The sequence below is a fragment of the Theobroma cacao genome, chromosome 1, assembly GCF_053813885.1.
Source record: "Theobroma cacao isolate CCN51 chromosome 1, ASM5381388v1, whole genome shotgun sequence".
In the NCBI taxonomy this organism is placed as follows: domain Eukaryota; kingdom Viridiplantae; phylum Streptophyta; class Magnoliopsida; order Malvales; family Malvaceae; genus Theobroma; species Theobroma cacao.
In genome coordinates, this window is record NC_142639.1 from 33,032,913 (window position 1) to 33,060,226 (window position 27,314).

The window sequence follows — 27,314 nt, forward strand, 5'->3', positions numbered from 1 at the left end:
TTGTGGGTTGGAACTCTAGAGACACTTGATTCTTTGAAATCATCTTCCTTGAATTTGTTTGTTGAAAGTCTAGAGACTTTGTTCTTTACATTTTCTTCAAATCTTCTTTCTTGGACTATTAGAATTCTAAAGTCTTTGTCCTTCACATCTTCTTTCTTGGACTTATGAGAGTTTTCAAAACTATTATTCAAAATCTTATTCTTCCTAATTGTATGTCAAATATTTTGAAGGAGCATTTTATTTATACTATTAGATGAGAGAAATCAATGAAAATTTAATCTTTTTGATCATCAAAAGAATCAAGACCTTTACTGACAAATTGAAAATCCATTGGTAAATGGAATTACTAACGAAACACTGACAAAAAATTTCGTCAGTATTTGGTAGGCAATGTCGGTAAAAGTGATTCTGTCAATACATGAATTTTTCATCAATAAATGTTGATGGAATATTTTGTCGGTATTGTCAATGGATAAAATGTTAAGATCGTTAATGGTCGATATCAGATGATGTTAGTCAATAAATTTCATTAGCATTGTTTCGATGCACTTGTCAATGGGTAAATTTTGTCAAAATTGTTCCAACAGACTTGACGATGGAACTGAGAGCTTCGAATTGTGTCAAATTCCATCGATAATGCCCTCTAATCTGTCAATAGTGAGGTTGGTCCGTTGGTAATTCTATCGATAATGAGGTTCATTCTATTAGTAATTTCGTTGGTGATGATGTCAATTATGAAAAGTTTTTTTTTTCTAAAATTTAAATTAATTGGTTCCTGTTGTCATTTTAAAAGAAAAAAATACAAATGTTAAATAATTTAAAATATTACAAATATATACAAAAATATTTTTATTAATAAAACCAAGAATACAAATTGTATTAAGTTTATATAATCATTAAAAAAATATTTTTGATGATCCTAAGTGGAACAGTATAGCAAATACAATAGACAAAGTCAAATGCTGAGATATGGTTGCAAGGTGGTTGAAAAGAATACCCAATCATCATTAATAGTGACATGGTAATGATGATTTTTCCCTTATTTTTTCTTGCTTGGTGACATGTCATCCAAGATTTCAATAAAGGTATTATCATTCTTTTTTGTTGTTGCTCTTTGATATTCTCCATTAAATTTAAGACTTCCAAACAATAAAAACTTATAGACTAGAAGACTCCATTGGATTTTCCTGTTTATCGTTCACTTATTCCATTGTTATGTATCTTAAAGCTTTTTTATGAATTTTCAATTTCAATGGAGAAAATCCAAGATTTTGACTTTAAAATTTCGACATGGATCTTTTTGGCCAAACTTTTTGAATTTTGGTGGAATGTTGTGCAATGTTTTTATTTAGTTCAATTGATTTGTATACCAATTTGCATCATGCTCTTTTTTGTATCCAATCCTTTTTAGAAGTACGTAACATTAAGATCAAAATCATTAGCTTGTTGAGAGAAAAAATCATCATATTCAACCAAAGGTCCTTCTAATGGTTTTACAAATCCTTTCAATGAAAGTTTATAAACTTTTGACTCTTTTTAGATAATGAGTGGAAGAGTCAATTTCTTTAAACCTTAAATAATTTCATCATCTCCCTCAATAGATGAAGAAAATTTCTTTCCATTTTGCTTTGATGATTTTCCTTTAATGTTGTTGTTAACTCAATTATAATGAATAATCTAAGAAAGGGGTGAATTAAATTTCTAAAAATTTTTTTGACAATTTTAACTTTCAAACAAAATATATCAAATATGAAGATAATAACAATTTGATAAAAATTTAATTGAAAAATAAATGCAATAAGAATATAGAGTAAAAAGTAAAGAGAATTACAAACGCAATTAATCGAGGTTCAACTCTTCCTCTTAGAGCCTATGTCCTCTACCTTTGCTTGCTAAGAAGTTCAAATGATTATTCAATTCAACTAATACAAATATCTTTGGAACGTTAAGGTATAACCTTTTTATATTTCAAAAGCTTAGATAGAACCTATAACATTACCTTTTAAAGGTTAAGGAATAATTAAGCTACCTAGCTCTCAAGGATTTATGTGTTGACTCAATCTATACAAGCAAGAAAACCTCTAGTAGGTAGATATTACTTAGTGAGTGCAAAACAATATCATAATGGTTACAATGACAGCTCAACTGCTATGAAAAACTTAAAAGAATGTGAGAAGCGTTTGCTTTAAATGTGTATACTGTTTATGCTCATTTTCTATTATGAAAAGATCCAAAACTGGTCTATTTATGCTTGCAATTCCCATTTGACTCGTTCCATATCATTAACTAAGAAAAAAACCATTGCCTAGTTAAAGTTCTACCTTCATTGCCATTAAAAGATACCTTGTATTGATCCCTTTTTGATGAATTGATCTTTGCATTTGAAATTCAAAATCTTGTAAGAGGGGGATCTATAACACTTGTACCGTAGTAACATGCTTGAGAAAGACCTCTAGGGTGATAAGGTCAATTGAGATTGAATGAGATGCTTTTGAGCATCGAAAGGTGTAAGGAGTATTTTTGAACGAGATCAAATAATATTATCTCAATTGATTGTTGTCAAATTTTGGCTATGAATGTGATGTGCATGATTGGTATAAGTGAGAGAGTGAAAATATGCATATGAGATGCATTGTAATGCATACACATTAAAAGAGTACGATTCAATGTGATAATAGCTTAAATGTGTGTGTGTGTGTGTGTGTGTATTATTATTATTATTATTATTATTATTATTATTATTATTATTATTATTATTATTATTAGTGGCATGCATAACGGATATTTTGCAAGTACATAGGTAAAGGAAGAAAAAAAAAGATAATTGAAGTAAAGAGAATGGTTGAAGAACCTAATTGAAATAAAGAAAAGTTGGAGGACTTAAGGGAAAATGAGAGAAATGCATGTGAAATGCAAGTGGAATGCTAATGAAATGTAAATGGAGTGAATTGTAAGTGAAATGTACATGAAAAGAAGTGTAATTATGAGTTGACATTTGATGTGATGTAAAGAAAAATATGTAATCATGGCATTTGATTTGATTCAATAAGAAAATGAAATAAAGAAATTAGAATTATGAAATTGTGGGGAACTTTGGATAATCCGCCAATGCATGAAAGAGGAAGGTATAAAAGGCCATTTCAAGCTTATTTTTAATAGTGTTCGCCCATTTTGAGAAAAAAAAAAGAGTGGAGCCTTTATTAAGCTCCCGCCCGAAAAAAGAGAAAAACAAGCTTGGCTCAATTTTATGAGCTTTTGGAGTATCTATGAGCTTTCTCTTCTCTTCCTTTGCCATATTCTTCACATTTTACTTTCAGTAAAGCTACATACATTCAAGGAACTCGAGAATAGCTACAGAAGTAAGGTAGTTTTGCTTGAAAACTTGTGATATATTGACGTTTATTTAAGACAAATTGAGGTAATCATGGTTTGATACGAGTTTATGAATTTTGATTGAAACGATTGATTGAGAAATTGCTTTTATATAATTATGGCAGTGAGTTGAGTTGGATAAATGGTGCATGCAACCATAGAATGGTTAAGCTCACTTGAGGATAAATAATTAGTGAAGAAAAATCCCACCAAACTAAGGTGAGTGGGGTTATAGTTTGAATATTGAGGTTAATGCATGTAATGCATAACGCATGTAAATGCACTACCATGGAACATGATTAGGTGATATAGTTTCCTAGATGGATTATGCCTAGGTCAATGAGTTAATTGTGTTATGCTTTATGAGTAGTACTGTTTGATATTAAGCAAGCTACATAATGGTGATTATGCTTGGTTGTTTTTTGTGTTGAGAATTAAGGCCTATGGAGCCCATTGTTTTGTTGATTTCGATTTTGTGAGCATAAATGCTTTTATGTCTTGATAATTTCTTGAGTATTGATATGTTATGTTTGGTGTCACCTTTTGCCAGAAAGTGGAAATACGTTGATATAGTATCACCTTTTGCCGGAAAGTGAAAATACGTTGGTATAGTATCACCTTTGATGGGGAAGTAGAAATATGACGATACGGTATCACCCTTGGTGGGGGAATGGAAGTACACCAGTGTTTATGGGAGTTCGCCTAATGAATGCATTATGGGTGATGATTTGGATACTGAATGTGTCTTTATGATTCTATTCGATGAGTATATTTTGGATGATGATGTTAACACTGTATGTGTTTCTGGGAGTTTGCCCAATGAGTGCATTTCGGGTGATGATGTTAACACTGTATGTGTTTTTGGGAGTTCACCTGATAAAAAAATTTTGGGTGATGATTTAGACACAAAATGTGTCTGTGATTCCATCCGATGAGTATTCCGAACAATAATATGAATCATCATATATGTGTCTGTTAATATGACATATCTTGTGATATTTAATTGGATATTAAAATACTTCTATAATGCTTGCTTGTTTCCTGCCCACTCATTGAGTTTATAAAAACTTTCCCCCAATGTTTGTTACCATGCGTAAAAATGTAGTTTGTGGGCTTCCCATATGGGAAACGAGTGGCTAGCGTTATTTGATAGATCGACTCTTTTGGCATCTGATAGGAATCCTGAACTACGAGTTTACTCTGTTCGTCTTGAGCTTGAGTCTAGTTTGGTATTAACGTTAGTTGTTATGAGTTGATGGCGTTCGTGATGCCTCCATTATGTACAAACCTTCTCTTTGAATTAGTACGGGTTTGGACCTATTATGTTAGCTAATATATGGCTTTTGTGATTAGTATTGGTATGTACTCTTGATGAATAAAATGTAAAGGCAACTTGTAAAGGTTTTATTGAACTTATGATATGAAATGCACTACTTTGGGTTGTAAACTTCTGGAAATGTCATTTGGTTTGCTTAATCTATGTGAGGCTAGCTCAAGACTTGTCGGCCTTGCTTGCAGGACTTATGCACTGATAGCAATCCTTGAGTTTAGGTTGTCACAAATTTGGTATCAGAGCCCTAGGTTAAAGTGTCCTAGGATTTCTTGTGTTTGTCAACGGAGTGTCGGGATTAGTGTAGTGTCTTGTCTTTGGATTGTGACGGTTGCACAAGTTGAGGACGAGAAGCTACATGAATTCTCATGTTATTAATAAGCCAACCTACTTTGAGTTTTGTGTTTAAGTTTGATTAGTGTTGCTACTGTCCGGGTAAGGATGCCACCTCGAGGCACAAGCCATCATTAAATAGATACTGGGGCAAGACACTCCTAATGGAATGTTAACATGCGAACATGCCCTTACGACTAAAATTCGTGGTGAATGAGGTAAGACTAGTAAGTCCGTTAGAATTGGATTATTTGTTAGAGTAATAGCTTTAACCTTTGTTAATAAATTGAAATATTGGAATTACACTAAGGTAAGTGGATTGTGTTGATCGTATAAACGAGATACATCTGATTTGTTTGAGTGCTAGATTGGGCACGAGGAAATATGCCTGAGACAAAAAAAAGGTAATGATTCAGTTGGTATGCCATGGTAACATGCATTTTCTAGATTTTGGGCTTAGTCATTAACAATAATGTTGTGAGTTACCTTAATGTGATTTTGCATTTGACCTTGCAACCACAAAGACGGTGGTGTAATAGATAAGTAAAATGCTCACCTTACTGGCATAATTGATTGAGGATTGATAAGTAAATCCAGAATCTTGGTACTAAGATAAGTATGATTTGATGTTTATATACATAAAAGTTGTTTAGAGGCCACTGCCTAACAATGCTTGTATTGAATATTATAATAGTGGTACATGATCGTTTAGTGGCAAAACATGCTTGGAAAGTTAGTTTTGGCATACAATATAAATGTTGGATAGGTACATCCAAGTTAATATTTTGAGTATGTACTTGCAATGAAAGTTAGTTTTGCAAATTGTGATTTCCATGGTTATGGAATAATTGAAGCATAGTTAATGAGTAAGCATGTTTTTGGAATTGTACAATTGTGAGTCCATATGTAAATGTATGAAAAAGAGACATCCTATAAAAAGACTTATTTTGATTAATGGTTAAATGTCTAGAGGCATGTATATAAGGTATGATATGGAAGGCCTAAAGGCATATATGTACATTAATGAGGTTAGTAAGTTAACTAATCGGGGGGATATGGATGCCGTTACGACAAGCATAAAGAATTTAAGGCTAATCAAGGTGAACAAGCTAAATTAGTCCAATATGGTCCAGATAAAAGACAAAGGCACCTTGAGAGATTTGATATTAATGTCTATTAAGATAAATAAGCTAAAATGTTATTAAGCATGATTTAATTTGTTAAATTTATGAGTGGCTTTGAAAGTAAACCTTTGATCGTTTAAAATCCTTAAGTGGATATCAGTTAAAAATGTGAACCACAGAATGACGGTTTGATGAATAGTTACCCTCGGATTAAATGGCTTGATTAAAGTTTAAATTGTACTTGTTATTATCAATAACTGGCGTACTTGAAGATGATTCTAAAATTGGGATACCATGACTTTAATTTTATGGCTCAAATATGAAATATGTTTAGAAATCCCCTGGTTTAGTGGTTACGGTTTAAATGAGTTTATCTCAAGGTAAAGTATTGACAATATGACTGTAAGCATAATCTTGTGCCTTAAGTTTAGATCCCACCGCTACGAATTAAGTGTTGACCCTGTGGGAAAGATGATTACATATGGCACAAGTTTTGTAGAGTGGAGATTCCTACCTTGTGATTCTATTGTTCTGCCAGTGACTTTAACACTGAACATGTTTGTCTTGGTGAAAGAAATATTTGTTATTATCTTAGGAGGATCACTTTTTTGTATTTTTTTTATAGGCATTTCTATTTTGGATAAGCTTCCCGGGATCAACTTTGTTCAGTCATTCTAATTAAATATATTGGATATGAGCCTAGATAATGAGGCTGGTTACCAAAGTGAAATATATATTTGACATGAGCCTAATTGAGAGGCCAAATTCTGATAGCCATGAGTGGTTTATGCATGCATTGGATTTAGTGATATTGTCGAGATTCTGGTAAACTTGATCTAAAAAGTTGAAGGAACAAACACTCTGGATTCATGGCATGTTTGTTATGGAAATGTTGATCTGAGGCGATGATTTTCTTACCATTATGTAGACCCAATGATATTCTGGCCCTGATATGCCTTTAGATGTAGGGCATAAAACTGTGAAAAGTGCTTTTCCCACATGTTTTATTTTAATCTAAGTAGTTATTGAGAAAGAGTTCCTGTTAAGGAAGGCAAAAGTTGGATTGTGATCCACTTGTACTTGGTGTTATGATCTGATGGATTGAATAAGTTGCAAAGGCAACTAGATAAATTAGAGTCGTAATAATATATGACATTCTCGGGCATTTGAAGAAGATACCTATTAGCTTTGTTGTTCTACGCCGCATAAGCTATTGGGCATTATTACTTTGTAATGAGAATGCTAGCTAAGTAATGTCAGTTTTTAGGACACTTGGTGTCTACGGATGGTGCCAATTGGTGATTGACAGCTGTATAAGAATATAATGTCGAGATCAGCTTTATGCATGCCCCATATGGTGGTGAGCATGACTCGATTAACTGTAAGAAGGTGGAGTCTTGAACTTGATTTGTTGGTTATTCTATATTGTATATTGGCATGAAAGTTCATATGTAGCTAATTATAATCCCATCCGATGACTGTGATTTTGAACTAGTTTGTGTAGTTTATGATTCTGTTAGTGGCAACGACACAAAATGATGGTTATGATATTTCGTCAATGGCTACAGCTTTAGACAATGACATGAGTATTTCATCAATGGCTATGACACTGGACGATGACATGAGTATTCTGTTAGTGGCTACTGCACTGAATGATGACATGAGTATTCCATCGATGCCTTTGGCACCAGATGAGTTAGTTATGATTTGTTGACTTACAAATAAGCCATAATTATGATTTGTTGATTTTGATGTATTTCTGTTACATTTTATTTTCTGTTCATGAGCTCTATCTCAATAATTTTCAAAGTTAGTATGCTATGTTTAAATCTGATTTGTTGTGCTTGACAAAGCCTCATAGGCTTAACACTTGAATTAGCTTAAAGATAAGCTTCCACACTTCTGTTATATACTCATATAATTTTTTTTTCCAATTAAAGTTTTGCCATTGGCATAGCTAAATTCTAAATTTGGTATATTTAATTTAGCTTGAGAGGCTCGACACATGAACTAGCATAAGGGTAAGCTAGAATCTGTTAGACTATCATGAAGTATATGTATAAAAGGCAAGCCATGGATTTAAGTTCCTAAGTGCCAATGGAATAAAATGTGTCAATTCTGGTATAGCTCCAATTGAGAGCTTCTATATATGGTGATTTGGAAAAAAAAAAATTAGAGCCTTATGCATGAAGGCAAAGCATCTGGATTTGTTTGGCATGTGCCCCATGATTGGGAGTGATTAGCTATGGATTGATTTTTTAAGGTAAATAAGCTAGAAGATACTAGCTTTGGAAAGCCATAGTGGATGATTCTCTATTTTTAAAGAGCATCTAAGAAAAGATATGTATCTAGTTTCAATTCTAAATTGATGAATTGATGTGGCCTTGAGAATTGACATTTGAGATGGCTTTGAGGAAATTTTTGCTCAACCAAAAGTGGGAATTCATTAATTCAGGAAGTTAAGTATATAAAGATCAAACAAAATGGCTATTCGCCATTACATACATCCACTATTTTAAAATACCACAGAAAGGAATAAAATTGTAGTATAGTATGAATATAAAATTAAAATATTTCTAAAAGTGTCTCATGACTAAAACATTGAACATATGAGTTTAATAGTTGCCACCATGTTGAAATCATGGACTTCACATCAATATCATACTTTGCTAACACATTTCCAAAAATATTCTCTTCCTACCAAAGGCAATGCCTTGAAAAGTTGTCCTAGTTGTTGGAGATTTTAGTTACTAGGAGTAAGACTATCACTACCTTGTAAAATTACATTATCTTACTTTCGCATTACCAAAAAATTATTGACTTACACATCATTCTGTTGTAGAATTACATTATCTTGTGCACTGCTTGCAATTATGCACCTAAGAGACCACACTCAAATCTTGTGTCAAGCTTTGAAAATTGTACAACTAATCAAGATAATCAAAATTAGAGCCAATAGTAGTGAAGAGGGTAAAGGATGGTGGGTAGCCAAGTTCAACTATTGATTCATAATTTTGACCAAACAAAACAAAATATGAAATAGCTGAGTAAATATTAGTTGTAACACCACCTTTCAGTGTTAAACAATAGTGGTGTTTCTGTTATAACCTCTTTTCACAAATGTGGTCAAGTTTGGTCAAAATTAACTCTTTAAAGCAATTCAGGATAAAGCCTAGGTTCATGCCATGCTCTAAACATCTTAGGCCTCACTCTAAATTGTTGGCTCCATTAGTTTTTGATGATAATAAAACATTCCCATTTATTTGTCTAATTCCTTCATTTGAGTGTGCAGGAAATTAATATATGAAATTAATTTTTTAAATCTTCAAAGAGTATTTTTAAAAGAAAAAGAGGGATAAAATCAACAAGATGTAACTTAATAACAAGGAGGAAGCTTATTGGTGAAACAAAGAAGAACATTGGTTGACCAAATTTCAAATTAGAGAAATGACGAGCTGAAGAGTTTGAGAAATAGAACCAACTTAGTCAACCAAGTCAGTCGACTAAGTGCCCTATGCCAGAATCTGCAAACCAGAAACAGAATCAACTTAGTCAACCAAGTTAATCGACTAAGAGCTTTTTGTTTGTAATTTGAACCAGAGCACTACAAGATAGATTAACGGCTAGAACTCATCCTCAACTATTTTCAACGAATATAAACTGCCAAATTGTCATCAGAGTTGCAACTCCAAGTATAAAATGGTATTCCAATAATGAGAAACAAGTTCTTTTGAAGTCTTGAATGAGATTTGAGTTATAGAAAGTTAAAAAATCAAAAAAGCTTCACTGCACTTGTCTGCACTTTAACGCCTACTCTTTGCATCTATAATTAGCACTCAATCCCGTATCAATCAAATCATCCAATTATCATAGGTACTTTCTTTTACCACTTCTTCTTGTATACTTAGAGTGAGGGAGTCACTATAAGGGGTTGTTCAAGCTTGGGAAAGCTTGAATGTTATAGGTTGTGGTTGAGCCTTGGAAAACCACTTTGGATTTTAGTTTAGCTCAGGAAAAACTAGTGTAAAGGTTGTGGCTGAACCTACGAAAAGCCATTGTAAAAACTTGGTGGGAGCTTGTGAATTCCACTATTTTAGTGATTTGGTTTGAAAAATTCTTGGTTGGATAATCAAAGTAGTGGATGTAGGTCTTGGACCGAACCACTATAAATTGTTGTCCATTGTCTACTTTTTTTTTATTTTCTTTGTTTTGAAAATTAGTTCCACACCTTGTCAAGAGCCAAATTGTGCTATTCACCCCCCCTCTAGCACATATCAACGGGACCAACAATTAGTATCAGAGCGAGTTCTCTATTTTTAAGGCTTAATATCCTTTGGGAATATCCAAATGGCTCAACAAAAAACCATAGTTGCTGAGAGACAATCAACAAACAGACCACCTATATTTGGTGGCTTTAATTACTCTTACTGGAGTATTAGAATGTTAATCTATATTAGAGCTATAGATTATGAAATGTGGGACGTCATAACTGATGGACCCTTTATGCCCTCAACCGTGAATGTAGTAACAAATGAGTTGATGCCCAAGCCAAGGTCTGAATGAATTGAAGTTGAAACTAAGAAAGTTCAAATAAACTTTAAGGCCATCAACACATTACATTGTGCCTTGACCCCATTGAATTTAACAAAGTCTCAAGCTGTATAACAGCTAAACAAGTGTGGAAAAAACTTAGAATAATCCATGAAGGGACTTCTAAAGTAAACGAGTCCAAAATTGCTCTCTTAACACATAGTTATGAAATGTTCAAAATGGAGCCTAGTGAAGACATCACCGACATGTTTGATAGGTTTACAAATATTACAAATAAATTAAGTCAGCTAGGCAAACTTATCCCTGAACATGAATTAGTTAAGAGACTGCTTAGATACCTACCAAAATCCTAGAAACCAAAAGTGACTGCCATTAGAGAGGTTAAAAATCTGAACATCATCACTCTTGATGAGATATGTGGTTCTTTTCTCACTCATGAGCTAGAGCTTAAGAAAAAAAAAGAAAAAGACTGAAGGGAAGCAATGAGAAAGAAAAAGAGCATTGCACTTAAAGCCAGCATTCTTGAAAAAGAGCTGGAAGAGCTTTCTTGTGATGATGATGAAGATTTAGCTCTAGTTGCAAGAAAATTCAGAAAACTAATGAGCAGAAGAAATCGAAGGCTAACTAGAAGAGGTTTTAGGAAAGACCAAGGTGCTTCATGGAAAATAAAGAACAAAAATGACTTCAACAAAAAAGAGAAGATGATTTGCTACAAATGCAAGAGACCGGGTCACTTTAAGTCCGAGTGTCCATTGTTAAAAGATGAAACTCCCAAGAAAAATAAGAGATCCAAAAAAGCAATGGTGGCTACTGTATGGTCGGACAATGACACATCAAGCTCTAAAACTGATGATGAAAAATCTGAAAAAAGAGCAAACATTTGTTTAATGGCACAAGAGAATGAAACAGAGGTACCCTCATCCCCCTGCATTAATTCTTATGATGATTTATAGGATGAATATGAATGCCTTTATGATGAATTTGAAAAACTTTTTTCAAAATACAAATCATTGAAGAAAAAGGTTGCATTACTTGAAAATGATTTGGAACAGATCAAACAATAGTTCACCTCTGTTTTTAAGTAAAAAAATATTTTGCAAGTTAAGTTAGAACACTCAAAAACAGACTTTGAGTTTTTAAAACAAGAGCTAGAAAAGAAGTCTGAAGCCTTGCAAATAACTCTTGATGAAAACACAGCTCTTAAATGTTTGAAAAATGGATCTTCAAAAAGATATGCATACCACAATAAATATTCAGCTAAAGCATTACCTAGATGTTATAATTGTGGTAAACATGATCATTTGTCATATGACTATTTTAAGAAAAGAAAAGTGCAGAAAGTTAAAAAAATTTTGGTTCCTAAGGGATCCTTTGCTGCAACTAACACTCAAGAACACATCAAAATGTGGGTACCTATAAAGAAAAACTAAAATTCTATTTTGTAGGTTGAGCTGGACTTAAAAGAGACATGTTCAAGAGCTCAACTAAAAAAGAAACAGCCTTGGTACTTGGATAGTGGCTGTTCACGGCACATGACAAGACATGAAATGTTGTTTGCTCAATTGGATAAGAGAAAGGGAGGAACCGTATCCTTTGGAGATGATTCAAAAGGCAAAATCCATGGTATAGGTACGGTTGGTAAGAGTTTCCAAACTCAAATTTGTCATGTGTTGTTTGTTAAAGGCTTAAAGCATAATATACTAAGTATTAGTCAATTATGTGATAAAGGATTTAAAGTATGTTTTAATTCAACTAAGTGTGAAGTGATTAATATAAGTACAAATAAAATCTCATTTATAGGAAAAAGGTTGAAGAACATGTGTGTAATTTTTCTTGAAGATCTTGATGTGAATAGTGAAGTATGTCTTGTTGCAAATGCTGAGAATGATAGCTGGTTATGGCATAAGAGATTAGGACATGTGAGCATGTATATTATGTCTAAATTAATAAAGAAAAATCTTGTTGCTGGACTGTCGAAATTGAAATTTGAAAAAGATAGGCTATGTGATGCTCGCCAATTAGGAAAACAAATTAGAACATTTTTTAAGACTAAGAAAATAATGTCAACACCTATACCTCTTGAATTGTTGCATATTGATCTATTTGGTCCAATAAGCACAACTAGTTTATGAGGTAAATCTTATGGCCTTATAATAGTTGATGACTATTCTATATATACTTGGGTATCCTTCCTTGCTCATAAGAATGATGCTTTACAAGCATTCTTAAGTTATTGTAAGAAAGTAGAAAATGAAAAAGGACTAGCCATAGTTAGCATAAGGAGTGATCATGGAGGAGAATTTGAGAATGATAAGTTTGAAAAATTTTGCAATGAAAAAGGGTTGGATCACAATTTTTCTGCACCTAGAACACCCCAGCAAAATGGAGTTGTAGAGAGGAAAAACAAAATATTAAAAGAAATGGCTAGGACCATGTTATGTGAGAACAACCTACCTAAATATCTTTGGGTTGAGGCAGTAAATACAACGGCTTATATTCTTAATAGAGTCTCAATAAGACCCTTGATTTCAAAGACTCCATATGAAATTTACAAAGGTAGGAAATCAAATATTTCTCACCTTAGGAGTTTTGGTTGTAAATGCTTTATATTGAACAATGGAAAACAGCCCCTAGGGAAGTTTGATGCAAAGAGTGATAAAACAATATTTTTAGGATATGCATTAAACTCAAAGGCCTATAAAGTTTTTAACAAAAAGACCCTAACCGTTGAAGAATCAGTCCATGTAGTTTTTGACGAGTCAAATGCATTACAAAAAGAAGTTCATGATGATGATGATGATATAGAAATCTTAGAAAAACAAATGGAGAAAATGAGCTTAGAGAACAATAAAAATAATGAAGAAAGCTCATCTAGAAGAGAAAATGAAACTCCATTTCTAGGAAATCTATAAAGAGCAAAAAACCAGCATGATGATCTACCAAGGAGTTAGAGATTTGTAAGAGATCACCCACAAGACCAAATAATAGGTGACATTTCATAAAGAGTTAAAACTAGAAAAATAACTAGAGAAACTTGTGAATTTTCAGCTTTTATATCTCAAATTGAACCGAAAAACTTTGAAAAAGCTAAAAATGAGGAAAGTTGGATAATGGCCATGCAAGAAGAACTTGATCAATTCACTAGGAATCATGTATGGTCATTGGTACCTAGACCTTCAAATCATCCTATTGTTGGTATTAAATGGGTATTTAGAAATAAAGTAGATGAGCAAGGAAATGTAGTTAGAAACAAAGCTAGGATGGTAGCAAAAGGATAAAACCAAGAAAAAGGAATAGATTATGATGAAACCTTTGCTCCCGTAGCTAGGATTGAAGCCATAAGGTTGTTGCTAGCTTTTGCATACTTCATGAATTTTAAGTTGTACCAAATGGATGTAAAAAGTGCATTCTTAAATGGATTAATTCAAGAGGAAGTTTTTGTAGAACAACTACCTGGTTTTGAAGATTTTGAAAAATCTAATCATGTTTTTAAGCTTCACAAAACATTGTATGGATTGAAACAAGCTCCTAGAGCTTGGTATGAGAGGCTTTCAAAATTTCTAGTTGAAAAAGGATATGATAAAGGCAGCATCGATACTACATTGTTCACTAAAAGATATCTAAATGATTTAATTGTTGTGCAAATATATGTGGATGATATTATATTTGGTGCAACTAATGAAGCTTTATGCAAGAACTTTGTAAAGGAAATGCAGGGTGAATTTGAGATGAGCATGATGGGAGAGTTGAAGTACTTCCTTGGTCTTCAAATCAAACGAAGTGAGAAAGAAATCTTCATCGACCAAGAAAAATATACTTGTGATATGCTCAAGAAATTCGATATACTAAAGCTGAAATCAATTTCCACACCAATAAGTCCATCCACCAAACTCGATTTAGATGAAAAAGGTAAAGATGTAGATCAAAAGCTCTATAGAGGTATGATCGGCTCTCTTCTTTACTTAATAGCAAGTAGACCAAATATTCAGTTTTGTGTGTGTTTGTGTGCTAGATTTCAGTCACAGCCTAAAGAATCACACCTAATAGAATTTTTAGATACCTCATAAACACTCAAGAACTAGGAATATGGTACTCTAAAAACTCAACACTTAACTTAGTTGGATATTCAGATGCTGACTTTGCTGGCAGCAAAACTGATAGGAAAAGTACTAGTGGAACATGCCAATTTTTAGGAAGGATGCTTGTGTCTTGGTCCAGCAAGAAGCAAAACTCAGTAGCACTATCTACAGCAGAGGCTGAATATGTTTCATTAGGTAGTTGCTGTGCACAAATCCTTTGGATCAAGCAATAATTAAAAGACTATGGAATAATTATGCATAATGTACCAATATACTGTGATAACACAAGTGTAATCAATATATCAAAAAATCCTATGCAACATTCTAGGACAAAGCACATTGAAATTAGACACCATTTTATTAGAGACCATGTAGTGAAAAATGACATTAAAATAGAATTTGTGAATACTCTACATCAATTAGCAGACATTCTTACCAAACCATTGAGTGAAGATAGATTTTGTGAGATTAGAAGAAATTTGGAGATGGTTAATGTGAAGGAATTACAAGAAAATCTTTGGCTCTCACACTGAAAACAGAATGCATTCAGTCGACTAAGGAATTCTTAGTCAACTGAGAGTAGTCTGACATCTTTAAATAACAAGACTTAGTGAGTTTAAAGAAATAGGAGTAAATTGTGGTAAAAATTTGATTTACCGAGTGTAAAGAGAAATAGAGCAAAGCTACCAAAGGTAAATAATCAAAATTTTAGAGGGAGATTTAAAAATATAAAGAAATAAAAGTAGGGCAGTTCTTAAATGAAGATGAGAAGTTTTTTGAGCAATAACTGCTGCCAACCTCTTCTTCCCTCTCCTCTGTAACCCGTTGCTTTACAAACAAAAACCTAAATCTTCCTAGTTGCCTCTAAAACCGACTAAGACCTTCAAAAATTTCTAGAACCAAAATGGCTAGAACATCTCAAAGTAAAGAAGTATCAGGAAAGAAGAAAGGAAAAAGGCCAATAGAGGAAGAAATTGGAACAGAAAGTCAGAAGAAGAAACAGAAAATCGTGCCTGCTTTAGTGAAGGAAATGGCCAAGAAACCAAGAGAAAAAAAGCAGAAAAAATACAAGAAGAAATATACAAAACTCTCACTCTAGAAAGGTATCAGTTCCTCTTCTTCTTCAAAATTTAGAAATAAGCTGTATGAGTATAGATTCAAAAATATAGAAAATGCACCAATCTCCTACGAAAAGTTTATTGATTGAAAGAGTTTTAAGGAAAATGTAAAAATCCAGACCAGTCTATTTGAGTACTTTGATGAGCTTAAACCTAAAGGTTACAGCACCTTTAAGAATAGATCATATAGTCCAAGTCTGGTTAAAGAATTTTACTCTAGCATTGCTCTAAAAGAAAAGGAATTAGTAGATTCTGATAACTATGTAGAAGATGGCTTTAATGTCTATCTAAATGGAAAAGGGTTTGTTGTGACTGTTGGAGATTTAGGAAACTTGTTGGAAATAGAGAGTGAAATAGGTGAATTTGAACTTCCAGAAAAATATGATCCATCCTCACTGTGGGAGATCATCACTGAAAGGAAAGAAAAATACTCATTTAAAAGTAATTCAGGTCTGATAATCAATCCACAAATTAAGATACTGCATTACTTTATAGCAGCAAATATTCAAGGGAGGAGTGGAAGTCTTAGCTACATCAGCCTTCAGGATCTTTGGTTGATGGAGCATGCTTTTAATGGAGTGTCTCTAAATCTGGAGAGATTTATGATTGAGAAAATAAGAAGTGCCTGCAGACTTGATAAGGTCAATCTGTCATATGGGAATGTGATTACATCCCTTGTGCAGAAGAAAATAATATGGGCTAAACAGTATGATATGGACTTAGTGATAACCCGAAACCAAGCCATTTATTATGGTAGCTTAGTTAAGATGGGGTATGTGCTCGATGGAGAGACGTTTATCAAAAACTCCAAAATTGGCCCAAGAAAAAATCACAATCTGCCTGCTCAACCTGAAGAAGCTCCTTTCAGATTTTTGAATGAGATGATTTTTAATTTGCTTGTGAGGATTGATGGTAAGCTGACTGACCAAGGAGTGAAGCTACATAAAATGGAAGCTAAAATCACTGAGTTGAAAAACAAGCTGAAGGAGAAAGAAAACATGGCGTCTAAACCTGTGGCTGCAGACAGTTCTGCCACATCCAGCACTGCACCTGCACAGCAAGGTGCTGAAGGTTCAGCAAAGCCAGCAGAGAAGTTTGCAAGTTCTGGCACTCAAGCTGAAGGCTCTATCTACAAGTCTACCAGTCCTGTTTTGCAAACTAAGGACTCCCCACAAAGAGTTGAACAACTAGCCAAATCACCCTTCCCTGAACCTCTAAGCAAAAATGACTCAAAACAAGGGACTGAAGTAGTTAGTGCAGAAATTGAGAAACATCATGCCTCTTCTCCAAATTCAGAGGAAGTTTCCATTATGGACATTTTTCATCAAATGGTCAGAGAGGAACAAGCTGAAAAAGACACTGTCAAAATAGCAACTCAAAAGGATGGTGCAAATGTAAGAAAAGGAAAGAAACTTGCTTTAACTCCCAGACTAAAGGAAAAAACAAGGAAACTATAAGCCACCACAGCACCACCAACTAAAGCAAAACAGCCAACCAAAGGAAGGAAGACTATGGCAACCAAGACAGCTTTTCTCAAAAGAAAAAAGTCTTCCAGATTGGCAGAGAAGTCCAAACCAATTTCAGCCTCTTCTCCTCACAGTCCAGTTCATGTTTCAAACAAATCTTTTCTAGAATCCTCTCTTAGAATGCCATCTCATCTTCGAGAACCCTCTCTGTTTCCTCTTAACCCTTTTTATGGAACTAAATCTTCACCTTCTACTTCATCCGATAAGTAGAATCCCCCTCCTTTGATGCCGACAAAAAGGGGGAGTAGTATGGTACTAGGGGAGCAAGAACCAAAGAATAATGTTTAAAAAATAAAAAAAAAATGTTAGGCTAGAAGAACCAAGAACCTAGGAAAGGAAAGAAAGCAGAACCAAGAGTGCATGAAATTAGAGAAAGAGGAGATAGGAAGCAAAACTAGTTCAGGGACATTTTCGAAATACTTTTTAATCAACTGTTATTTGTGCCTTTGTGGCACTTAAACATTCAACTCTAATTTTGTTATTTATGTGGATGTTTGTGAAACATGAATGCTGATATGTTTATGATATTTAACTGCTGTAAACTAAAGTTTGCTGATGTTTTGATATGTTGACTATCATAAACAAAATCTGCTGCTAATATGCTGATATGGATTTACATGCTGATAGATGATGTTTATATAATGTCTTATGAGAATAAGTTATAGATGAAGCATATAGCATATCAATTGAAATATGAATAATGTATACAAAATCTGAAATCAATAAGCTGATTGATAGCTGTTGGAACTTTGCTAAAAATTTAACAACACTTAGTGCTGAAAATTTAATGACAAATTTGTTAATACTTACTTGCTGCAAATCACTCTACATTGATGCACATATGTATACTCTAAATGTACAATGTCATTTCTATTTGACAAGAATAAAATTGGCTGAAACAAAATAAGCAAAATATGCACACACTAAGAGGGAGCTTATACTTAGGGGGAGCAATCCTTAATTCTTGCAGAAAACTAAAAAGAATTTAAAATGATACTATACTGTTAATCAAGGAGTGTTTTGTCATCATAAAAAATGAGGAGATTGTTGGCTCCATTAGTTTTTGATGATAATAAAACATTCCTATTTATTTGTGTCTAATTCCTTTATTTGAGTGTGCAAGAAATTAATATATGAAATTAATTTCTTAAATCTTCAAAGAGTATTTTTGAAAGAAAAAGAGGGATAAAATCAACAAAATGTAACTGAATAATAATGAGGAAGCTTATTGGTGAAACAAAGAAGAACATTGATTGACTAAATTTCAAATTGGAGAAATGACAGGCTGAAGAGTTTGAGAAACAGAACCAACTTAGTCAACCAAGTCAGTCGACTAAGTGTCCTCTACCAGAATCTGTAAACCAAAAATAAAATCAACTTAGTCAACCAAGTTAGTCGACTAAGAGCTTTCTGTCTGTAATTTGAACCAGAGCACTACAAGATAGATTAACGATTAGAACTCATCTTCAATTGTTTCCAACAGATATAAATTGCCAAACTACCATTAAAGTTGCATCTCCAAGTATAAAAGGGTCTTCCAACAATGAGAAACAAGTTCTTTTGAAGCCTTGAATGAGATTTGAGCTATAAAAAGTTGAAAAACCAGAAAAGCTTTATTACACTTGTCTAAACTTTAACGCCTACTCTTTGCATCTGTGATTAGCACTCAATCTTGTACCAATCAGATCATCCAATGATCATAGGTACTTTCTTTTACCACTTCTTCTTGTATACTTAGAGTGAGAGAGTCACTCTAAGGGGTTGTTTAAGCATGGGAAAGCTTGAATGTTATAGGTTGTGGTTGAGCCTTGGAAAACCACTTTGGGTTTTAGTTTAGCCCGGGAAAAACTAATGTAAAGGTTATGGCTGAGCCTGTGAAAAGCCACTGTAAAAGCTTGGTGGAAGCTTGTGAATTTCACTATTTTAGTGATTTGGTTTGGAAAATCCTTGGTTGGATAATCAAGGTAGTGGATGTAGGTCTTGGACTGAACCACTATAAATTGCTGTCCATTGTTTACTCTGTTTTTATTTTTTTTGTTCTGAAAATTAGTTCCACACCTTGTCAAGAGCCAAATTGTGTTATTCACCCCCCTTCTAGCATATATCAACGGGACCAACATGAATCACATCATTATTGTTGGAGATGTCTTTATTTGACAGTGAAACACCAGCCATTAGGTTATCCGAATTGTTTGGGAGGAATTTATAGAACATGCTTTGGATCTATTTCTTTCATAATTTCTTAAACTCTTTTGACTTCATGATCCATTCAAACTCCTCACTAGAGTGCAATCACCATCATGTACATTTAAATGGTCACTTTCATCTTCGATTCCCTTATCATCTTGCAGGCTCTCTTCATGACAATTAAGGTTGCCTGAAAGTTGGTTGTGGGATGGAAAAACTTTTTATTGCTAAAATTGGCTAGAGCTACTTTGGATTTGCTCACTCAGGTTGATTGGTGTGTTTGGCTTTTGGTTTGATAGGTAGGAGTGGCGATTGTGTCACGGCTTGAAGGAGCCAAGTTGTAGCAAAAACACTTAGATTGTAGAATTTTTTGTTGCTTTAGTTGGGGGATTTTTTATTGTTGAGATTTTACTGTTAAGTTAAATTTTCATGGACTTCATCTTTATAAACTTTAGATGTTTGAGAGTTTAAGTGTTCATCATTCTTTGGTGCAAGATGGGCTTAAATTGAACTTGGTAAGTCTAGTGGGCTTAGCACTCCTATATTTGATTCAATCAACCTTTTGGATAGCCCAACACTGTTTTCATTCATTAGAGACCTCTATTCATCTAGGCTTGAGGTGTTTGAGCCCATTGAATTATAATTGGTGGGTTCTGATGAGTGGGCTATATCCTTCCCTTTATTTAATTTTGATATTCCTCTTTTCTCAACTATTAGAATAGAACCACCCACCTCCGTTTCTCCATCTTCAAGCTGTAGGTTACCCACGGTAGAGGATTTAGACAATGAAAAAAATCACTAAGCCCCTCGTCCCCACGTGACTAAACTGAAAAATCGAGGACACTATCCAACTCAAATTCTTGAACATTGACTAAATGCACTTGGTTACCTATTACCAAATGTATAACTTCAATAATTTTGTGCTTTGCATTAGTCATGACCAACATCAAACCTCTTTCAAATGAGTGCATTTTTGTGGTTTCATCCCCTAGATAGACAAACTCACTCCATAGCTTAGCAATATTTTAATATGTCTGCATGTTCCAAGCATGTATAGGAATCATTGAACAAGAGAGCCAGCATCTACGATTGCTCAAGCTAATATTTGTGCTCCAAGGTTCAATGTTATCAAACCATTCATCAAGCCATATCTAACCATCTTTCCTTACCTTCAACAAACATCGATTCATTAAGCAAAACTTTTAAAAATTGAGAGCTTTTGATTTTCCTTATACTGACATCAACGTGTCCCTTTTTTTTTTTAGCAAAAAAAAACAATAGTTTAAGGCTCTAGGGAATTACAACTAACACCTACCAAACATCTTTTCAACCAGTGCAGAGCTTCATTATTGATGTAGCCATTGCAAAGCTTGTGGCTTTTTATATCTAGTGGCAGTGGAAGGTGGTTCTCCTCCATGCTTCGATTATAGCGTCAACTTTAATAAACGCTTGAAGATATGATCGTTTTGGCATTTTCTATTGTGGCCATTTTATTAAAAGCAGGGGCTTGACTTGTGCTTCTTTGTTTAGTTACCAACCGAGGCCTTAGTTGGTTAACTATCCACTGATCATCTTACCTTTCGAATAAAGTACTTTGGAATTGTGTTTCGCTAGAAAAGCTCCAATGTTTAGATTGAAAAATCAAACTCCATGAAAGTGTTGGATGGCTTTCTGAGCCTTGACCCTTGTTTGGAAGCATACAAAAGCTACATAATAAATCTACTTTTGACTTGAAATCTTTGACCAAACTTCTTATAAAATTGCAAAAAGATTAGTCAGTTCATTAGCATCATTGACTACATAAAACTTTAATGTAATTAGTACAACAAGTAAAAATTTTTGACATTTCAGTGAATAATGACACCACTATACTATGTATACATCTACTCCTGTATAGATGTATGTATGTATGTATAATATGATTTGGATTTAGGATATCCTAAAGGTGATATTCAAAATTTACCCAAACCCAAGTCGGATGTTAAAAACGTTATCCGAATAAACAAACCCTATGTTATCGAGTTGGGTACCCACGAATAACCATATAACACCAATCCATTTACATCCCTATGCACTTTTCAATTCATTGTCATAGTGGAAAGACCTATACTATTTTGTTATTTAATTTGAAAAGAATTAAATTCAAAGTATACTCTAAAATTTTTGTAATTGACTTTTCAATAAATGGAAGCATAATTGTCACATTCTTTGCTAAATAGAATTTGTCATGTTTGTTTGTTGTTTCATGTGATTTAACGTAATGAACAAATCAAATAGTAGTAGACACTCTAGGACCAAATTAGTGAAAAACAAAAGGCAAGTAAAAATGCGAGGGATAATACTATGTTGACCGTAAATTGCCCCACACCCACAGCTAGTCTTGGATTTGCAAGCAGGCCAATGTCCCTCAATACCATAACTAACCTCAACCGATTATACATACAGCCAAGACCTTTTGTACAACCTCAAACACTATCTCAACAAATCCAAACCATAGTTGATCAAATAAAAAAATGTTCCAACTTAAACCAACTAGAAACAATATATGCCACCATGATCAAAACAAATGCAAACCAAGACTGCTTCTTAACGAACCAATTCGTCAGTGCATGCGCCACTTTTTGCCGTATGGATTATGCAATTTTAGCCTTTACCCAAATGCAAAAACCCAATGTTTTTGTGTATAATGCATTAATTAAAGGCCTTGTGCATTGTCATAACCCGTTCCAAGCTTTAGATTATCACAAACATATGCTGAGAGCTGGAGTTTGGCCCTCAAGTTTCACGTTTTCTTCGTTAGTTAAGGCTTGTGGTTTGGTTTCTGAATTGGGGTTTGGAGAAAGTGTCCATGGCCAAGTTTGGAAACATGGTTTTGAGTCACATGTCTTTGTCCAAACTGCTTTGGTTGATTTTTATGCGAATGTTGGAAAATTTGCTGAATCCAAAAGGGTGTTTGACGAAATGCCCGATAGAGATGTATTTGCATGGACTACGATGGTTTCGGGTTTTTTAAAGGCCGGGGATTTGGTTTCTTCGAGGAGGCTGTTTGATGAGATGCCTGAAAGGAATACCGCCACGTGGAATGCAATGATTGATGGGTATGCAAGAGTAGGGGATGTGGAGTCAGCTGAGTTATTTTTTAATCAAATGCCTGTAAAGGATATCATTTCTTGGACTACTATGATCAACTGTTATTCCAAGAACAAGCAATTCAGAGAAGCATTAGCTGTTTTTGAGGAAATGAGGAGAAATAAGGTTAGTCCAGATGAAGTGACCATGGCAAGTGTTATTTCAGCTTGTGCCCATCTCGGAGCGCTTAATACGGGAAAAGAAATACATCACTATGTGATGCAAAATGGATTTTATCTTGATGTTTATATAGGGTCTGCATTGGTTGATATGTATGCTAAATGTGGAAGTTTAGAGAGGTCACTTTTGGCGTTCTTTAAATTAAGAGAGAAAAATCTGTTTTGTTGGAATTCAGTAATTGAAGGGCTTGCTGTTCATGGTTATGCACAGGAAGCACTGGCAATGTTTGACAGTATGGAGAGGCATCATGTCAAACCAAATGGGGTTACTTTTGTTAGTGTTCTTAGTGCCTGCACTCATGCAGGACTTGTCGAGGTGGGCCGTCAGAGGTTTTTAAGCATGACTCGTGATTATTCAATCCCCCCTGAAGTTGAACATTATGGATGTATGGTTGATCTATTAAGCAAAGCTGGGTTGCTTGAAGATGCACTATTCTTGATAAGAAGCATGAAGTTGGAACCAAATCCTGTTATTTGGGGTGCATTATTAGGTGGGTGTAAGCTTCATAGGAATTTGGAGATTGCTCAGTTTGCTGTGAATGAACTGATGGTTTTGGATCCACACGATAGTGGCTACTACACCCTTTTACTTAACTTGTATGCTGAAGTCAATCGATGGGCCCAGGTTACAAAGATCAGGCAGATGATGAGAGAATTAGGTGTTAAAAAGGGATGTCCTGGATCCAGTTGGATTGAAATGGAAAGCGAAATTCATCAGTTTGCAGCATCTGATAAATCCCACCTGGCTTCAGATGAGATCTACTCGATTCTGGCCGAATTAGATTTACAACTGAAGCTAGCTGGCTATGTTTCTGATGAACTGGGGTCTATATATTAGAAGTTTAATCTTCATGAGAGGAAATGACATCTAAAACAAACTGCAGATTGTGAAAGTTCACATGCCATATGCATATGATTGACGCTTTGCAAAGAAAGGCTCTAAATAGGGCTCTAGTGAAGCAGAGTCAAGCTAGCCGGAAAAAGATGTAGTTGGAAGGGCTTGTGTACTGGTAAGCTCTTGAAAAGACGTAATCAGACTATCCATTTTTGGTTGACTGTTAATAACATATGACTGGTGGAATAACTAAGTACGGTTGATGCTGGGATTTACACATTCCTTTTTCTCCCATAAGCAGTTTCTTGTAGAGAGTAGGAAATGGGATGGAAGGTCAGATTTGGTGCTTGGAATACAATTGAAAACGGAGACCAGAAGATAACGAGCTGATAAATGAGTAAAATGCAGGTCATGCAAATTAAGTCCTCTGCTGGAAGTTAAACCAAAAGATGATTCTGGTGTTCAGAGAGTATGGTCCCTTGGTTAATATCATGAAAAGATGACTGTATAGTTGGATGCTTCACTGAGCTTGGATAAACTGTATCTGCTGGTCATTTTTAAACACCAGACATGAAGAATTGTGGCAGACTTCCTATTTGAGAAACATATAATGAGCCTTGACTGTTTACATGCTTGAAGTAGATCAGACATAAATCCTAGTACTGTTTCCGCGATTTCATCCGCATTGCGTTCTTGCTTAGCTGCTTTGCAAAGTGGTAATTCCAAAAGTCAAACTCTCTTGGCTTAGCTTGTTCATTTTTTTTAATTCATAATTCAACTTTAATCAAGTATCATTGAACTTTCAAGATTTTTATAAAATATCATAAGGCCATAACTGTACCTTGCTCGACTGGTAAAATTTTTCCCTTGTTATTATGGGAAGGCTTTGTTTGTGTAAATCTGACTGTTGAAAGTCGCACAATATCATCATATTACAGGACAACCTTTTTCTTTTTTTTGTACAAAATAAAAGAAACACCTTTATGTATCACATATTGCATCATACCTTGTGTATCACACAAATAAACGTGGGTAGCTACCATTGCACCACGCAAGAAGACAATAGAAAAAACTTTGGGAAATTCAACGAGGGAGTGCCTACCTCCTTGGAATGAGGGATACACAAGGAAATAACGTGGTGCTTACAAAAGATGTAATGTGTCTTTGAAGCAAATGGTAAATAGTGTTTGATAAAGATTCTAACATGGGCTGAGATTCTTAACCCCGGAAGTCTACTCCTCTCCAATAATTCTATTGTAAAGTTCTTGATCAATCAGTCAATCAAATGGAAACCATCCCTGCAGTGAGTCTACAGCCGTCTAGGTGAAGGTGACTATGCAAAACAATTTAAGGAATTCCTTGAGATGAAGGCTGGAGTGAAAGGGGTTGTAGACTCTGGAGCGACCTAAAATCTTCATCCATCCACCAGAGAACCGACCGAAATCAACATCGGAAGGCGGCAGTGAAAGTTGTCTCCCAGTCCCAATAATCGATTTTGAAGGGTTAGAAAATGGGAAGCGAATGGAGATTGTGAAGGACATACGTGAAGCGGCATCAACATGGGGCCTCTTCCAAATGGTCGACCGTGGAGTTCCACATGCCACAATGGATAAACTGTTGGATAGCGTGCGTCAGTTTCACTAGCAACCCTTGGAGGTGAAAGAGGAATGGTACTCGGATGATGGAACAAGAAAAGTCAGGGTCTATGGCAATGGATATTTCACTGCATCCACGGCGGCATATTGGAAGGACACTTTTTATCTTTCTTGAAGCACAACAACTCGAGAAAGAACCAAGTTCCTCAAGTTTGTAGGGAAACTTTCCAGTTAAAACTTAAAAGATGTACTAGTATTAATCATGATTAATATTACTAGGAAGATTGTTTTTAATTTCTTTGTTTCCAGAGAGACTGTTAATGAGTACGCCAAGTGTGTGATGCGATGCGACTTAAGGAGACAGTTGCATCTTTCTTCTTTCCAAGTACCGCTAACCAGGCGAAACCATATGGACCAATTAAGGAGCTCCTGTCTGGGAAAGATCCACCCATACACAGGGTAACTAGTGTTGAAGAATATGTAGCTTATCACAGGTCAAAAGGGCCAACCGCATCAGCATCCCTTCCTCATTTCAAGCTCTCGCCATAACTCTTGTCAAGGGAAGGAAAACTATTGGTTTCCTATTCTGTCACTGTTTTGCTTAAATAAGAGGGTTCCGGCTTGTAAATGCTTGGAAACCATCCCTGGTTCGTAACACTTTTAAGTGACATTTGACTTAATTTTGTTTCGCTAAATTTCCAATATGGCAATACCTGATTTCTAAATCCTGGAACCAGAATTTAAGAATTTCTTTTACCCTGCCTGTTACAAGTTTAGGAATCTGAAAAAGAACATTAACTCCTCGTTCTTCATCCTCGACATCATTTCAGAGCAAACATGCATCATCAGGAGCATGTTCATCTCGACTTCCAAAGCAACCTATTGAATAATGAGCTTCTTACAAGGGACTAGAAAGAAAGTGCAGAAGGAAACAAAAATGGGCGGTGATTACATAGTGTAATACATTAGAGTTGAAGATACCATCCATTATTAACAATTTCTCAATCAAATGCAAAGAAACCAGGGGCTAGATGGAAGTAATTGAGGAAATGAAAAACACAAAAAAGACAAGGCCATATTGAACAAGTGTTTGAGGTAAGTGAGAAACACTGTACTGTACCTAAGGTCAGGCTACTTTCACGAACACACAACTGAAAGAAACCCATCATATTGAAACAAATGATGAATCCAACACCCTGATATAACTTGCAATACATGCTGTCCTCTTTTTGAGAAAAACAAAAACCATTTTGCTTTTTGAAGAGAATGATCAGATAGAGCTAATACTAAGATGCCATCATTACGGCTATCAAACCAATAGGGAAACAATATCACAATCATCATTTCATTCTCCCAAAACCATAAGTCCTTCTCAAACGTATATCAATGAAATGGGTAACAAAGTTTTGTTAGGAGATCCAGAAAGCAAGCGGAAAAACCTTACAACCAGAGAGTAAAATAGCAACGTTTCAAAACTGTCAAGAACACCAGCGAATATCGAATGCTTGCATACAAAAAAACAGGGGGGGGGGGGGGGGGGGGGGTGGTGAAACCAAAATTTTGCAAAGGTTAAGAGAATGATCAGATAGAGCTAATACATTGTAGTTGCCATCATCACGGCAATCAAACCAATAGGGAAACAATTCAGTTCATCATCTCATTCTCCAAACACCTTAAAATCACACCAAATATGTTACCAGAGCTAAAAACATAAACTAAAAGAAACAACCCAAGTAAAACTACGAACAAAACGGCTTGTTGCGACTTCTTCAGTCTTGGGCATAAAACCCTAGCAACAACGACGAATTTATAGCAAGTGCGTGGAAATAATACCATGAGACAATCTGGCGGACTTAGATTTAGGCCCAAAAGCATAAAAAGATTATGGCCCAAAACCCACTAATGGAATGACCGTAATACCCTCTTCCAAACAACCTTCGCCTTCACTCTGCCAGA

General features: G+C 34.7%; 1 protein-coding gene, 2 non-coding genes and 1 pseudogene across 3 annotated transcripts; 2 read left to right on the plus strand and 2 right to left on the minus strand.

Annotated features, from left to right (window-relative positions):
• The first annotated feature begins 21,969 nt into the window (after nucleotides 1-21,969).
• LOC18613176 (basic helix loop helix DNA-binding superfamily protein) lies at nucleotides 21,970-24,529 on the plus strand. The gene has a single exon (XM_007050279.3). The coding sequence runs from the start codon at nucleotides 22,021-22,023 to the stop codon at nucleotides 23,764-23,766; it is 1,746 nt and encodes a 581-aa protein (XP_007050341.3). The 5' UTR covers nucleotides 21,970-22,020; the 3' UTR covers nucleotides 23,767-24,529.
• Nucleotides 24,090-25,986, plus strand: LOC148764749 (deacetoxyvindoline 4-hydroxylase-like; annotated as a pseudogene).
• A 636-nt stretch (nucleotides 25,987-26,622) lies between these two features.
• Nucleotides 26,623-26,709, minus strand: LOC148764750 (small nucleolar RNA Z102/R77). The gene has a single exon (XR_016024328.1). It is a non-coding gene; the product is annotated as a small nucleolar RNA Z102/R77 (small nucleolar RNA).
• A 224-nt stretch (nucleotides 26,710-26,933) lies between these two features.
• On the minus strand, nucleotides 26,934-27,021 carry LOC148764751 (small nucleolar RNA Z102/R77). Its single transcript, XR_016024327.1, has one exon. It is a non-coding gene; the product is annotated as a small nucleolar RNA Z102/R77 (small nucleolar RNA).
• Between the last annotated feature and the right edge of the window lie 293 nt (nucleotides 27,022-27,314).